The 16,249-nt window shown below is 42.4% G+C and overlaps 1 protein-coding gene across 4 annotated transcripts in view; it reads left to right on the top strand.

The window, feature by feature from the left end:
- UBR5 (ubiquitin protein ligase E3 component n-recognin 5) overlaps positions 1 to 16,249 on the top strand; it is a 97,580-nt gene that overhangs the window by 67,495 nt on the left and 13,836 nt on the right. For all 4 annotated transcript variants that reach the window (XM_054984341.1, XM_054984340.1, XM_054984339.1 and 1 more), the window contains 14 exons: positions 112 to 351; positions 2,166 to 2,289; positions 2,745 to 2,856; positions 3,144 to 3,275; positions 3,797 to 4,054; positions 4,352 to 4,620; positions 5,187 to 5,398; positions 5,631 to 5,861; positions 9,805 to 9,878; positions 12,898 to 13,070; positions 13,448 to 13,561; positions 14,292 to 14,509; positions 15,544 to 15,664; positions 15,747 to 15,845. In XM_054984341.1, coding sequence (XP_054840316.1) covers positions 112 to 351; positions 2,166 to 2,289; positions 2,745 to 2,856; positions 3,144 to 3,275; positions 3,797 to 4,054; positions 4,352 to 4,620; positions 5,187 to 5,398; positions 5,631 to 5,861; positions 9,805 to 9,878; positions 12,898 to 13,070; positions 13,448 to 13,561; positions 14,292 to 14,509; positions 15,544 to 15,664; positions 15,747 to 15,845 — 2,377 coding nt within the window. The remainder of the gene's footprint in view (positions 1 to 111; positions 352 to 2,165; positions 2,290 to 2,744; positions 2,857 to 3,143; positions 3,276 to 3,796; positions 4,055 to 4,351; positions 4,621 to 5,186; positions 5,399 to 5,630; positions 5,862 to 9,804; positions 9,879 to 12,897; positions 13,071 to 13,447; positions 13,562 to 14,291; positions 14,510 to 15,543; positions 15,665 to 15,746; positions 15,846 to 16,249) is intronic.

The raw sequence follows: 16,249 nt of genomic DNA, 5'->3' as shown, positions 1-16,249 counted from the left end.
AAGGTTGTAGTTCTGTGAATAAGCAACTTAATAGAAAAACTGTCCTGACTTGTATATTTTAAACAGGTACCTAATTCACTCATATATTTCCTTTCTCTGCCTGTATTTCAGCAACTTTATTCCACAGCCAATTGGAAAATGTAAGCGTGTGTTCCAGGCTTTGCTACCTTATGCTGTGGAAGAATTGTGTAATGTAGCAGAATCTCTTATAATTCCGGTCAGAATGGGTATTGCACGTCCCACAGCACCTTTTACTTTGGCAAGCACGAGCATAGATGCCATGCAAGGCAGCGAAGAACTGTTCTCGGTGGAACCGTTGCCTCCACGGCCATCATCTGATCAGTCGAGCAAGTAAGTTTCATTATTTTTATGGCTGCATTTTTTCTAAAGATTTTATAATCTCTTTTGAAGGATATTGTTTTCACCATGTTGCCAGATAGATTTGCCCTCTGAATGAGAGTTACCTAGAAAAATTAATGACTGAAGAAGGGTGGTGTTGTACATAGAGCAGAAGCCAAAAGAGATCATATTGCAGTTTTATCTTGCCCTTCCTCCAAGGAGCTCAGGGATGAATACTGTGTTTTTGTTCTGTTTGGAAGACTTGTAGGACCACCTTTTTACTCACAGGTCCCCAAAACAGTTCACAGCAAAGTAAAACAGCAACAGTTACATTGTGAGATGAATATAGCTTAATATGAAACCATCTAAAAAGCACAGGGGAATGAATCTCAATAAACAGCATCCTGGTATCCATCTGCTTTGGCGTTCTAGAAAAGAACGGCTTAATCAGGAAGGCATGGAGGGGAGTGCTGATCTTGCCTTCTGTGGGAGTGGGGGAGAGATCCACCATCTGGGTGGTGGAGGCCAAAAGGAATCCTATTTTGGCAGATTCCCAGCCAACCCAACCCCACAGGGCAGGTTTCCACAGGAAGGCAGTGTGCACGCATCTCTTGTTAGAATGTTTGTCTTCTCCCACTTATTCTCACAAAAGCCATTTGAGGAAGCTTATTAACAGCTAAGAGTGACTGACCCAAAGCCCTCCAGTAGGGATTTAACCCACAGTTTCCCAGATTCTTGTCTCCACCCTCTAAACACTATACTGTTGCACACTGGCTCAAAATACTGACCAATTCACAGACCAATTTTCTCATTGCATCAGTGTGATTAGTTCAGTATACGTAGTTCTCACACAAGAGGACAATGTAGCTTGTTAGAATTCTTGGAGGAGCCTGAAGATCGGGCTGTGATGGTGACACACACGCTGGGCTACCCCTGGGCCTGATCCGGAAACTACAACTGGTCCAGAATGCGGCGGCACGGGTCCTGACTGGTATACCTTACCAGTCACACATCACACCTGTCCTGCGCCAGCTGCACTGGCTTCCGGTTGAATTCCGAATCAGGTTCAAAGTGTTGGTTCTTACCTTTAAAGCCCTGAGTGGGTTGGGACCGGCATATCTTCGGGACCGCCTCTCCCTGTACGTTCCCCGGAGATCGCTCCGATCAGCGAATAAATATTTACTTGTGGTCCCCGGCCCTAAGGAAGCCTGCCTCGCTTCAACCAGGGCCAGGGCTTTTTCAGTCCTGGCCCCAGCCTGGTGGAACGCTCTGTCAATGGAAACCCGGGCCCAGCGGGACATATTATCGTTCCGCCGGGCCTGTAAGACAGAGCTGTTCCGCCAGGCGTTTGGTGATTGAAGGGGGCGGTGCCATGTCGGCCTCCCACCTTTGGGGTGGGGAAGGTTCTCCCCACCACTGCACCTTGTTAATTTGTTTTATTATTTGTATATTGATTTTAGTTTTGTTTTTATCAATTTTAACTGTTCACCGCCCAGAGCCCCTGGGATGGGCGGTATATAAATTGAATAAATAAATAAATAAATAAATAAAATAAAGGAAGTTGGACTTAAACGATATGAGGACTCCTCTAGTTCAGCAAGTTTCAGAGTTGGAGGCAATGAACATAATTTGAGCTCTATAAAATATACTATTTTAATTTAATATTACAGTACTTTTGGAGAAACTAAGTATTCAATGGAATAGTGTTCTGTCATGTAGAGTCAGCCATCCATCTTGTATGAAAAGAACAAATGTATATTGTATTAATATTATATTTTGCTAAATCCTTTTATTTTTTATAAAAGCTTTTTCTTTCTCCCTTGTAGTTCCAGTCCATCTCAATCTTCCTATATTATTAGAAATCCTCAGCAAAGACGGATCAGTCAGTCTCAGCCAGTTCGTGGAAGAGATGAAGAACAAGATGACATTGTGTCAGCAGATGTGGAAGAGGTAGTTGTGTTGTGTTGTGTTGATCTTCAGTAGGAGACTGTGTATTTAAGTAAATGTCAGCATAGAATTCCGCAAAATTGTATAATTCAAGACTGGTCTGCGAAGTTGCAGCTGCAGCACAATATATGCAATCCAGGCTGTGGGCTGTGTAAATGAGCCTTCATATACAGTGTTTTGTAATCACGGAAGTTAAACTGCATTCAGCTGTAGCCGCAGAATGTGCTACGGTGCCTTACGGGACAGTTGATTCACTGTCTGAGTGTTTATAGGTGGCAGCAGCAGACTCTGATCTGCTACTTGGAGTGAGGAACCCCCCCCCATACTTTTGGGATCAGGATCTTAATTGTAAGCTATTTGAAAAAAAAAGTGCAATTTCCAAATACAGCTTTTCAAACTGGTGTTTATGAATTGTTGGCAGTGACTATTTAGCATTTAAAAACCCCTCCCTGTTCCAGGTTGAAGTGGTTGAGGGGGTGGCTGGGGAAGAGGACCACCATGACGAGCAAGAAGAACATGGAGAAGAAAATGCTGAAGCAGAAGGGCAGCATGATGAGCACGATGAAGATGGTATGCATTCATCATTTTAAAATGTTTAAACTTCCGCATACGCCAAGCTGACCCCTACCCTCCGCATCGCTCTGCACAAGGGAGACAGGCGAGGCTGTCATAGAGAAGCAGGGTTAACTCAAGCAGCACTTGAGGTTCCCATAGTAGGAAACCGGTGTGTTACTGACCACTACTGCAGAAACCCAGAAGGAGAGATTAGGATGGAAGATAGCTGTATGGACTTTCTATAAGAGAGTAGTACAAATGCAGTTAACATCCTTTCATTAATTGAATGTGCTTCCTATTAGGAAGTGACATGGAGCTGGACCTGCTGGCGGCAGCAGAAACCGAGAGCGACAGTGAGAGCAACCATAGCAACCAGGACAATGCTAGTGGGCGCAGAAGTGTGGTCACTGCAGCTACAGCAGGCTCAGAAGCAGGTAAATTTTGTTGTCTAAATTTTGATGCTACTGATTTGCAGTGTGTTAAGAACAGACTCTGAGGGCTTAGTAGGGGATGCCAAAATTCTGTATCAGCAGGTTGCAACATGACAGCTATCTGCATGGTTCTAGCTGCCCATTTGCTTCTTGAGTCTTTTAAGGGAAGATTCAAAGGGAATAGAATGAAACAGAAACAAAATAACAGGGAGCTGACTGATTAGTAAAGTGCATCTCAATCATATAGCTTCATCTTGGTATCTATAGCTGCATTAAATTTTTGTTTAAACATACTAAACGGAGACAGATTTTCCTTCATGTTCTTCTTTTTGTTTGGTAGCTTCTTCTGATTGCAAGAATCAAGACCCAGGCTACTGTTTAGAAATGTGAATTTCTGGTCTATTTTATAAGCCACTTAGGTTATTGAGACTTGTATCATCTTAAAGAGTGAATTGCCCCATAATATGTTTGTTCCTGAAGGAAAAAAGTGAGCAACAATCCTGATGGTGTAGGTTTTTCTACAGGTGCTAGCAGTGTTCCGGCATTTTTTTCTGAGGATGACTCTCAGTCAAATGACACTAGTGATTCTGACAGCAGCAGCAGTCAGAGCGATGATATAGAGCAAGAGACCTTTATGCTAGATGAGCCTCTGGAGCGAACCACCAACACCTCTCATGCCAACGGGGCTGCCCAAGCGCCCCGTTCAATGCAGTGGGCTGTGCGTAACACCCAGAATCAAAGGACAACCAGTACTGCACCATCCAGTACCTCTGCTCCAGCAGGTAAGTATTATAAAAGTGAATTTTTGTTGCCACTTTTTCCCCCCCTGAAATATTAGCTAGTGAATGTGAACTTTTTAAAAAACTTGGTCAGAGGGAAATATGCAGGTAATTTGTGTGCATATTTGAAAATGTAGCCCACAAAGAATGTATGGCTTCAGCTGTTTACGGGTCATTTATGAACTGCGTAGGATCAGATCTCTCTTCTGTGTGTCTTTTCTTTGGAGTAAATATTAAAGCTAAGTTCTGTTTATATAAAGTTGACCCCTTGAATGTCATCTTATTTTTTTTTATCTTTAGCGAGTTCAGCAGGCTTAATTTACATCGACCCTTCAAACCTGCGTCGGAGCGGCACCATCAGCACAAGTGCCGCTGCAGCTGCAGCAGCTCTTGAAGCTAGCAACGCTAGTAGCTATTTAACATCAGCAAGCAGTTTAGCGAGGGCTTACAGCATTGTAATCCGTCAGATATCTGATCTGATGGGCCTGATTCCTAAGTACAATCACTTGGTGTACTCCCAGATTCCAGCAGCAGTGAAGCTGACGTATCAAGATGCAGTAAATTTGCAGGTAAAACGCTCGTAAATCAATAAATGCTGAGTGTGTTAAATTGGGCCTTTTTTAAAGGAAAATCTGCCTAGCCTTTTAAAACTCCTTTGTCACAATAAATAACTACATTTCTCTCCGACCACCTCTTTTGCTTTCTCGTTATTTGCTGTTCTTTTCGTTTTCCCATTTGCTCTGAGAGCAGTTCTCTGAGCTTTCCTACCTAGATAGTGCTTGAGAAACTCTGCTTTCCAGGAGTTTGGGGAAGGACATGGGCGAAAATGTGTATTGGTGGAGTACTTTCTGCCTTTTCTTGGAGGCTACTGCAGGCAGATGGGAAACTAATGATACATTTCTTCGAGAGAGTAGTGTGTGAATCAGAATTATGTAGGAGAATATACAAATACAGTGGGTATTGTGGCATTTGTATAAAATACAGAAGAAATTGTAGCCCTGGAGCATTTCCAACAATATGGACAATTACAGGGATTATAATTTTCCAGGACCTTTATGGAGTTTTTAATCACCTTTGTTGCTTACATGTATACATGCTTCCTAATGTATTATTATTATTAATCCTCATTATTTAGAACTATGTTGAAGAGAAGCTTATTCCCACTTGGAACTGGATGGTGAGCATTATGGATTCCACTGAAGCTCAGCTGCGTTATGGGTCTGCCCTTGCCTCTGCTGGAGACCCAGGACACCCAAACCACCCACTTCATGCATCCCAAAACTCAACCAGGAGGGAGAGAATGACAGCGCGTGAGGAAGCTAGTTTGAGAACTTTGGAGGGCAGAAGGTATGAACATTAATCATATGTAAATAGAGTAGAAGATCTTCTTTATAACTAGGTAGTCAATATTGCCAGCAGAAATACACTGTAGGGCTCTGTACTCTAAATAATGTTTAACTATTTTTGTTAATAATTAAGTACATTATTTCTCTTAATGATATGCAGACCTGAACAGCTTTAGCCTTTGTTTGAGCCAAGAATATCTGTTGCCAACATTTGTTGTTTTTTAAATCTATAGGCGTGCTACGCTGCTCAGCGCTCGTCAGGGAATGATGTCTGCAAGAGGGGACTTCTTAAACTATGCCCTTTCTTTGATGCGTTCCCACAATGATGAACATTCCGATGTTCTACCGGTGTTGGATGTTTGCTCGCTGAAACATGTAGCATATGTCTTTCAAGCTCTCATTTATTGGATTAAAGCAATGAACCAACAAACAACGTTAGATACTCCTCAGTTGGAACGGAAAAGGTACTAAAACTAATTAACAGTAACTTTGTTCAAGGTAGCAAAGAGTCCAGTAGCACCTTTAAGACTAACCAACTTTATTGTAGCATGAGCTTTCGCGAGCCACAGCTCTCTTCATCAGATGCAAGGTAGATTATTGTGTTCATGTATCAGAAATTTTTAGTAAATATTTTATCTTCATTTGTACATTGCTTAATGCCTATTGATGATGATACATTTCTAGTAAAATACAATGAAATCTGGAATGCATCCTGCACTACTGAAACATTGAGCAGGCTATGAGAATGGCGTCTACCGTTCCTTCTCCTTAGTGGTGATGAATGAGAATGCTTCGCTTGCATTCTAGAAAATAATTTAAAGTCTGGAGGGGAAAAAAATCTTATGATTGGCTTGGGCCTGTTAACAGATCTTCATGGAACACTGATGGCTCCTGGTACTTAAAGGGCAGTGTTCCTGTGCAGAGGCTGAGCACTTAAACCTCATTCCTCATATTGCTTTGGTTGCCCCAGTGGATGGCCTATGCCAGAAGAGTGGGTGCTTGTGGCTGTGTTGATCGTAGATCTCAGAGGCTTTTGATACCATCAGTCATAGTATCCTTCTGAATTCTTTCCAGGCTTAGGGGTTGTATTCCTGGGTGATAGCATTTAAATGTTCTTGTTCCTCTCTGTTGGAACTATTCTGCAATATTTCAGCTTTAACATCTACGTGAGGAGTCCCAACCTCTTTGAGCATTGGGCACATTTAGAATTTGGGGTAGGGGAAGTGCTACCTCCCAAAAGTCTTCCACAGGAGGCAGAGCCAAATGGCGTCCCTCCTCCCTCACACCTCCTGGGAAGGAGAGCCTGAAGGGGAAATAGAACCACACACTATCAAAGGAAAGCCAGGCCCTCCTCATCCACTCTTGGAAACCCTTTTCACTTGAATGAGGCAGCCAATAACACCCTGCCTTACAGTGGCCCTGTCAAGGAGTTCCAGACCCCTGGGGCCCAGCCCAGCTAAGGGGAAGGGACACAGGCTGCCTGGAAGGTCCTATTGCAAATAGCAAACCAGACAAGCTGCCACCAGCTCCCCAGTCTATCCCTAGGCTAAGGAGTTAGGGAGCAAAGCTCCAGAGCCTATTAGGGAATTAGCCACAGCAAAGTCTACCTTGCAAGGGCAAGTTTGCAGGCAGAGTTCACAGCCAAAGAACAGTTGTTTGGTAGGTGGATCTCAAGCACACATAGGGTGAGTTCAACAAAGGTTTTATAGCAGTGAGGCTTCAGAGTCTTAATAACCCATACAAGGTAAAAATAGAAAGGTTTATTAATTCAAGGTGCAAGGTTATCACACATAAGACCCAAAGTGAGCACAAACAAAAAAGATCTACAGCAGTAAGCTCTACATACCACACTGAATTCTTAGGAGGCAAAGCAAGTTGGTTTCTCAAGCATAGCAAGCAAAAATCCCTGGTAAAGGGTGCACAAAACAGCAAGGCAAAAGATGGAGCTTCAGTCCTTCTCATCAGATAGAGCCAGAAGCAAAGCAAAAGAGCTTGGGCAGAGGTCTGAGATAGACGCCCACCACAAGCTTCTTCTCCATGTTGGTTAACAGCCAGTTTATATTGGTTCAAGCAGGAACCGAAGTGAGGCAGGCCTGACCACACCCGTTCCTAGCTTGACTACATCACTTGACAAATGCAAATAGGGACGTGTGACAAGTCTGCAGCTCTTGGCACACGACCCCAGTCTACAGGCGGGAAGTTAATTACCAATTAGCCAGCAAGAACAGCTTATCTCGACTCAAGGACAGAGCAAACATAACTTACTGCTAGCAAAAGTGAAAAGCCTTTCCAAAAAGGGGGGAGGGAATTTCTCCAGCCAAGGAAGCCTCCAGACCAACTCTCAAAAGGGCTTCCCATACTCTTAAACGTAACGTTTTTTCTTTACAGGCTCTGTAAAGCTTGGCAGATGCCCAATGAAGTACATGGCAGGTGCCATGGTGTCCAGAGCAGTCAGGTTGAAGTCACTGGTAGTTATGGAGTGCAGTGCTATTACTGTACCCAGCTGTTTCTAATCAGATACATCTTCCTTGAATGAGGATCTGTGATACTCCTCAGTGAGGGTGAACAAATTTAACTTTAATTGAGGTGAAGGAAAGCTGCTTATGGCAGTGGTAAATGCCTGTGCTGGACTGCCTAAAAGTGCAGCTTCATATCTGGAAGTACTTCTGCACTTCATTACTGTGACCCAGAGTACCTATTACTAGTTTTTTGATTAGTGATTCACGAGCTATGCCCACTGCTGGAAAATGGGACCCGTCATTCATACCAGAATAATTTCTAGTTTAGACGTGTGCAATTTGCTATATGCAAAGCAGCCTACAAGAGTGTTTGAAAAATTGGCTATTACAGAATGCAGCTGCCTGATCACGGATAAGAGCTGTTGTGAAAACACATTGGCAGTTTCAGAAGAACTTTGCTGACTGTCAGTTTATGTTCAAGCCTGATTCAGGGTGTTGCTTTCAATCATAAATGGCCTGAATCTAAATTATTCATCCTTAAGGGTCTCTTCTCTCTGCTTGACTTTGAAATCAACTAACAGTGCCTTGCTCCATGTTCATTCTTTATAGATTTCCAATTTATATTTACAAGAACAGGGCATTTTCTGACATGTCTCAGAACTATGAAACATTTTCCCTCAGAAAGCTTGCAACTCTTATTTCTTGCTTCCTTTCAGAGGCTAGTGAAGATACTCTTATTTTGCTGTTGGTATTTGTTTTAAATCTGTGTGTTAGACCCAAAATGGTGTCTGTAGCCCACTTTAACACTATATATTTTTTAAAAGTATGCTAATCTGCTGAATATTTTGAGACTCTCATGTGTACAGTTAGGCATTTGGTGTTTTCTGCATGGTCAGTTTACAGCGTTTCAGAATCTGTTCTGCTTCCAGAGTTGCACATGTGCAAGAGAGTCATGGGAAGCAGAGATATTTTTTGTCCCATCTTTTCTCTGTTTTTTTCCCCCTGCGCACATTCTGCGATTTTTTTTTTTAAGCTGCTGCCCAGTTGCTGCTGGTGCATGTTATGTCCATGCAGAATCAAAAACTCCTGTTCTGCTTCTCGTGCCCCCCTCTTCCTTTCCCCCAGGAGCTGATTGGTCTGTCTGCTGGTAACCACTCCCACTCTTCTCAGCTCTCTGAACTCCTTTTCCCCATTTTTATCAGTAAATCGAGGTAAAAATCATAAGGCTGCTTCTGTTTGCTTCCTTCCTCCCGGGTATGCACACACGCTCTTATTTTTTTTTTCAAAGCCAGAAATGTCCTAAAGTTATTGCTTATTCCCTGCTGGCATTAAAAACCAGGGAAGGGTTAAATGGCTGCTTTTCCCCCCTTCCTCCCTTGGGGGTATACGCACACTTTCATTGTTTTTTTTCAAAGCCAGGAATGAGCAGTAATGTTAGGGAATGAAACAGCAGAGGTTTAACCCTTTCCTGGCTTGATTAAAAAAAATAAATGAGAGTGGAACAACCATGAAAAGTACATGTTTTCCCCCCAGAGCGCCACCACCAGTTGCCTCTTCAGTGGGCATGGGATAGCCCATTCAGCAAATATGGGGGGGGGGATGGGTTCCAATATTGAAACTTTACATGCATGTGAATTAAAAAAAAAATTACATCAGCTTCAGCCCCCACATAATGTGGCTCCAAACACATCTCAACTCAGTAGCAGACACCAAATCGCCTTGAGGTTGTGTGGTGCAGAATGGTGGAACCCCAAGTTGTTTTTTCAGCACTGATTGGCGTAAATGCTCGGCGTCGCTAGCTTAAAATATGCTGTGCAGAATGGGTGATTTGATCTCTTCATAAGTAAAAGATGAAATGAGCCAATGTGATTTTTTTGAAAAGTAGTTTTCTTTTGTATCATTACTGAAATTACTATTTGTCTAAAATGATCTAACTTTTATTTTTAAGGACTCGGGAGCTCTTGGAACTTGGTCTTGATAATGAGGATTCAGAACATGAAAATGATGATGACACAAACCAGAGTTAGTATTTGTATCATTTGGGGTGGTTGAGAGCTGGGTGGAGAGCTGATAAAGCCTCTCAGATCTGTACCTTGGGATTAAAAAGTTTTATGGACTTCTTAGATAAGTCAGGCAGTATTTCATTGATAGATGAAATCTATCAATCTAGGTCATAGATCCAGAGGAGTTAGCCGTGTTAGTCTGTAGTAGCAAAATCAAAAAGAGTCCAGTAGCACCTTTAAGACTAACCAAAAGAGTCCAGTAGTCTTAAAGGTGCTACTGGACTCTTTTTGATTTATCAATCTAGGTGTCAGTTCAGGGGACTCTTGTTTTTAGTGCCAAGGCTCAATCCTGGCTCAAGTGAGATTTACTACACAAAATACTTTTGAGCTTATTCAGAATGTTTCCCCTGTCCATTGAAAGCTTTAGCCCACTTCAGACATCTGGATTTATGATAGCAATGGGAAAGCCTCCCATGACTTCTTATTAGCCAGAAGGTTCCCATAAACCGCCTCCATGTTTGCATAGGAGAAGTTGCTAGTTGTGACCACTCTGGCTGTGACACTGTTGCTTATAGGAAATGGAAGGGAAAGGAAGACGTACAAAAAAGTTGGGGAAGATGTGGTGGCCAGGGAGAAGAGAATGATATAGAAGAAATAAAAAGGGATAAGAGAGAGGAGTGGTTGAGGCAGCTGTGGAAACCACAACAATTGTGTTGGGGAAATACCAGAAGGAGTCTGTATGTTAATATGGCTACTAGTTTGTATAAAATTTAAGTTGCAGTTTGTTTTCTCAACAAATATATGTGGTGGAGCAGAGTTTCCTGTTTATGTAGGGGCAACCAAATTGTTGTTGTTGGTGGAAACTTGTCCTGCCTCCTAGTGGCAAAAGTAGAACCTGAACCTAGCCCTAGTTACAGTGGAGTTCATGTATATCTGCTTTTAAAGGTTAGCAGGCCTCTTATCTGCCCCTGTCTATGCCTTTAGCAGCAGGGTCCACAACCTTCAGCAGCTGATAGTTATGTCCACGCTGTAAAAAGCTTCAGCAGCTGTTCCCTGCATGTCTGTTGGCTGTTAGCGGTACAGAAGCTGGTGAATAAGGGTTTTTTGGTGTGCTTTTGGAAAGCTGCCCTCCTTTTGAATTTCAGATGTTATCAGGCAGTTTTTCACTGTTTGCACACTGAATTGTCACCTACTTGAAGAAGCAATAGTGGAAATAAAGCTTTTTGACATCTGCCTATCTTGGTGTACTTGACAGCACAGCATATTGTATATATTAATAGCCAAGTGGCCTTGATCTGTGGATACTTAAATCCAGTGATGAATGGACATGACATATCTTCCTGAACACCTGATTTTTTTTAAAAAAACCCAAATGATAAAAGGAGTGCCTGTAGCTTTAACCAGATGCCCTCAGTTACTGTTGCTAGACAATCAAAAGTTTTGCCAGTATTCCAGGCTTGGTTTCTATAAGTAACAGGCAAGAGGAGGGGCAGGGCTCTTTGCAAGCCTGTTTTGGCCTTTGGGGAGGACTCATTGGGGCCATGCCCAGAAGCAACCACCGGGCTACTTGACACCACATGACTTTAATGACTAACCCAGGCCTGGCTGCTTGCTACTGTTCAGTAGCAGCCTCCCCCCTCCCCTGCAAAAGCGTATGTAGTGTAGTTTCAGAGTAGTATGTGGGAGACCCAGGTTTGAATCACCGCTCTGCTGTGGAATTTCACTGGGTGACTTTGATCCAGACACTGTTTCAGCCTAATCTTCCTCTCAGGTTGTTGTGAGAGGTAGGTTGTGATGTAATTATGTCAGCTTCTTTGGGTTCCCCTTGTGGAGAAAGGCAGTATATAAATGAAATAAATTAAGAAATATAGATGAAGATAATATAGATGAAGACGGATAAAAGGTAAGTTGTTAGTAGGTTTGAAGGAGATAAGGATGTAGGGAAAGGTCAGCATATGGAGGCTATCAGGAGGAAGGGAGAGAGGAAATAGTGTGGGGAAGGGGATACAGGGAAAAGTGATGTCTCCCCTGAAAGCTAGAGACGGGCACAAAACACGACACGAACCAAAAAGAACCACGAACCATCCAGGTTCGTGGAAGCTCATTTCCACGAACTTCCGAACTAGTCTGCTGGTTTGTTTGGTTCGTTTTAAACGCCCTTTAAATGCAAAGCGGCACGGAAAGGGGCATTTAAACCTGCCGATCAGCTGCTTGTCAGAGAGATCCCCAACAAGCAGCTGATCATTTAAACAGCTAAGCCTGGCCAGCCAAGCACCACCCACAGTTTAAATGGCCATTTCCCCGCTGCTCAGAGCGTCAGGGAAATGGCCATTTAAACTGCAGGTGGGACTTGACTGGCCGGCCAGGAGTTTCCGGCCAGCCAGCCAAGCCCCACTGTTTAAATGATCAGCTGCTTGTCAGGGATCTCCCTGACAAGCAGCTGACCCGTGGGCTTAAATGCCCCTTTCCGTGCCGCTGCAAAATGGCACGGAAATGGGCATTTAAACCCCACGAACCACAAACCAGTTTGAACTTGTACCAGTTCGTGGAAGTTCGTGGTTTGTGAAAACGCACGAACCACACAGTTTGTTTTTTCATGGTTCATGCCCACCTCTACTGAAAGCTTTTCTAGGTTCCCCACAGTGCAGCTGGTCCCAGCTCAGCTGGCACCACGTAACTGGTCCATATGGGAGAGGTTGCCCGGGGGAGGGTGAAGATGGGGGGCAGATGAAGGTGAGTGGGAAGGAGAGAAGGAGGCAGGAAAAGGAAAGAGGACATGATGGAGGAGAGGAGATGAGATGCCCCCACAAGTCTTTGTAGGTCCCCACTGGTATTGCATAATAGGAACTAACAAATCTGTGCAAAGATCAATAGCAATCAAGTAGCACAGATGGCTTAGACAAGAGATTTTCTGTTAGCTATGAGGTTAATACAGATTTCCCCAATTTTCTTCACCAAGGTATTTGTAGGCTTATTTTGATTTTCATTAATTAAAAAAACAAACATTTTTTTCCAAACCACACATTTCTTCTTTACAGGTGCAACACTTAATGACAAGGATGATGACTCCCTCTCAGCTGAAACAGGCCAAAACCATCCATTCTTCCGACGTTCAGATTCCATGACGTTTCTCGGCTGTATTCCACCCAATCCTTTTGAAGTTCCTCTTGCAGAGGCCATTCCCCTTGCGGATCAGCCACATCTGTTACAGGTGACATTAAACACGATATAACTTTAAAAAGCCTGTTGTTTGATTTCCAGTGGCCAGTACATATGTAATGTTCTTGATTCTTTAATTGTGGATAAGGAATCAGAAGCAGGCTGAATGATGTTATGCTTGCCATATTCCCTCAAGTTTATTTCAGTTAGGGTTTACTATTAATCAAGTCTTTGAAACTAGCTTCAAATCCTAGCTGTTAACTGTGGTTAAAGTTAATACCAATTTGTGCCTTAAATGTGGGATGGGCAAGAGGGAGGGAAGAGTAAAGAGCAAGTCATATTGATGAAAAGAGGAGTGCCTTTCTATAGTTTGCAATGTGACACATCTTCTCCAGAGCTAAATGAAACATGAGTAATTTTTTTTTGCAGCCAAATGCTAGAAAAGAAGATCTGTTTGGTCGGCCAAGTCAGGGTCTATATTCATCTTCTGCCAACAGTGGAAAGTGTTTAATGGAAGTGACAGTAGACAGAAACTGTCTTGAGGTATGTATTTTATTATGATTCATGCCATAGTAAAACTCCTACTTTCTCTTCCTTGTTATTACTTTCCTTCCTATTCTGCTGAAAAGATGTTTTGTGTGTGTGTGGTCGAGCGCATGTGCGCGCAACCGTCCTGGCTTAAAAATAGGAAATCACCATGGTATTTTTTCACAGACTGCGGAGAAGCCATCGCAGCAGCTACAAAAATGGTCACTTACCCATCCACAAACTGCCACTTTTTTCTGAGAAAACAAGCATGTGTTCATTACCTTTCTGCTTCTGTCTTCAAGGAGTTTCTATGTAGCACTAGTTCACAAATATTAGCTGTAATTTCAAAAGAAGTGGATGGGATTCTGAAAAAATATTCTGAGTATTTTTCTTTTCTTTCCCTCCATTCACAATAATGTATGTATGTGGGTGTGTACATAAAATTCAGTTCCTAGTAAAATAGATCCAAGAAGAGAGAAAATGTTTGCCTTCACAGAATTTTGTTCTGGTAGATTTCAAGTTGCTTTTTGGAGTGTTTTCATTTGTTTCGCATAGCTTTCTGAAGTGTATCATTTAAGTGAAAACATGTATATATAAAAATGATTTTCAGTTATGCTAAAATTGTAAAACTAATTGGTTCTAAGTGCTCTGGTTCAGCTGGTTTTAAGGGCTGGATTATTAAGACTACACCCCCATAGTGGATTAGTCCTTATTTACACAACAGTTCAATTTCTTCCTCACTTAGGTTCTTCCAACAAAAATGTCTTATGCAGCCAATTTGAAAAATGTAATGAGCATGCAGAATCGACAGAAGAAGGAAGAACAGCAAAATGTGCCATCGGAAGAATCTGAGGGTTCAAAGCCCGGCCCATCAGCTCATGATCTTGCCGCACAGCTGAAAAGCAGCTTACTGGCAGAGATAGGGCTAACTGAAAGTGAAGGTCCACCTCTCACTTCATTCAGGTATTGTGAAACAGCAACTTATTCTTTCTCTTTCTTCCTGTTGTAGTCACTCTGCTATCCTTCCCTCCAGTTCTTCATAGCTCAAAGTACCTGCCCACAGTAGTTGACTCTGTGGGTTCAGCACTGGCGGCAGATGAGGTAGGTGAAGAGGCCAAAGTGCAGATGGGAGATTTTCATTTTAATTCTGTTTTGCTGTAGGCAGTTAATGCTTAATTGGAACTATTGCTGTTGCTACTGAGCATCTAAGGTGAGATGGCAAGAGAACAGATGTAGCATTTCCAGCAATTTTGAAGCTGGAGAGAGAAATTTGAAAAAAAATATGTGCAAAACATATTTTACTGCTTTACCAGATTTAAATTTACTGCTTTAGAAATGTAATATGCATTATGGATAAGGTAGCACTTAAAATTGTACTACTTCTTGCATTATACATTTACCTTATACAAAATATAGTAGTTTTATTAAAGTAATGATTGAAATCTCTCCTGTATTAGAGACAGAACAGTGAGTCACTGCTCCATAAAATTTCTTAAGCATACCTTATTGTCCTAAGAGGAGAAAAAAAATTGTGGTGGAGAATTGAAAATAGAAATCATCGGTGTTGTAGTAAAGAAAAGGATTTTTAAAATTGTCTTGCAAGAGTCGTTATCCAGAAACCCCCAACACCAGTTTATCAGGTCAGCAAGACGAGTATATGCCCCTGCAAGCAATGGTCCCTTTCTCAAACTGCCTCCAGTTCTCCTACGTGAATATATATATATAAATGAAACTATTGGACTTTTTTAGCATTTCCCCAAAATTTCCAGTCGTTTTCAGGTGGGCGGACTTTGTCTCTAGAAAAGTCAAATCCATTTAAATATTACTGTTGTGCTTGAGTTAGGTTTGTGGTTGCAGAGAACAGCAGAGAGGCTGCCATTGGACTCTTGTTCCTAGAAATACAGAATTCTTTGTATGAAAGGTGTTGTGCAGTTGGGTATCGTCACCTTTTCACAGACGCCTGTACCCCTCCCTTTTTCATTTGGTCTGTTCTCCAGGCCACAGTGTAGTTTCATGGGCATGGTCATTTCTCACGATATGCTGCTTGGACGTTGGCGCCTTTCTCTAGAATTATTTGGCAGAGTGTTCATGGAAGACGTGGGAGCAGAACCTGGATCGGTATGTTTTTTTCCTCGACTCAAAAACTGCTTGGTTGTTCTATGGGGTATTGCTGATACTAACGCCCAGCTTTTTTGTATAGATCTTGACTGAATTAGGTGGCTTTGAAGTAAAAGAATCAAAATTCCGCCGAGAAATGGAGAAACTTCGAAACCAACAATCTAGGGATTTAACACTAGAGGTAATTTTTTTTATCTTTATTTGAAAGCTGAACTATGTTGGAGCATTCTGTTGCCCACCTGTCGCCCACAGTACTTTGGCAGCCTAGCAGTCATACTTCTGTATTTCAGATTAGGTGACAGGCTACTTACCATGAGAAACCTAAGCAACCTGTTTTGTGCATAGACTGCTGAATCTAGGTGTCGAGTTCATCATGAGTGCTAAAGCTAAGATGGGGTGGGTGGGGGTTAATAGGCTGCTTTGAGTGGGTGAGCAATTGAAATTCTCTTCTTGCTGGGCCTGGGCCGGGTTTTTTGTTCTGCAGGGCACTCTTAATTGTATGGTAGTTTGACATATTTCAAGAGACTGGTGCATAGCTTGGATGGCTGATAGCTGAGGATGTATCACCAAGAAACCAGTCTTAAA

Source organism: Eublepharis macularius, chromosome 7 (assembly GCF_028583425.1).
Source record: "Eublepharis macularius isolate TG4126 chromosome 7, MPM_Emac_v1.0, whole genome shotgun sequence".
Lineage (NCBI taxonomy): Eukaryota > Metazoa > Chordata > Lepidosauria > Squamata > Eublepharidae > Eublepharis > Eublepharis macularius.
Note: the sequence above shows the minus strand (reverse complement) of the source record. Positions and strands in the feature narration are given on the sequence as shown.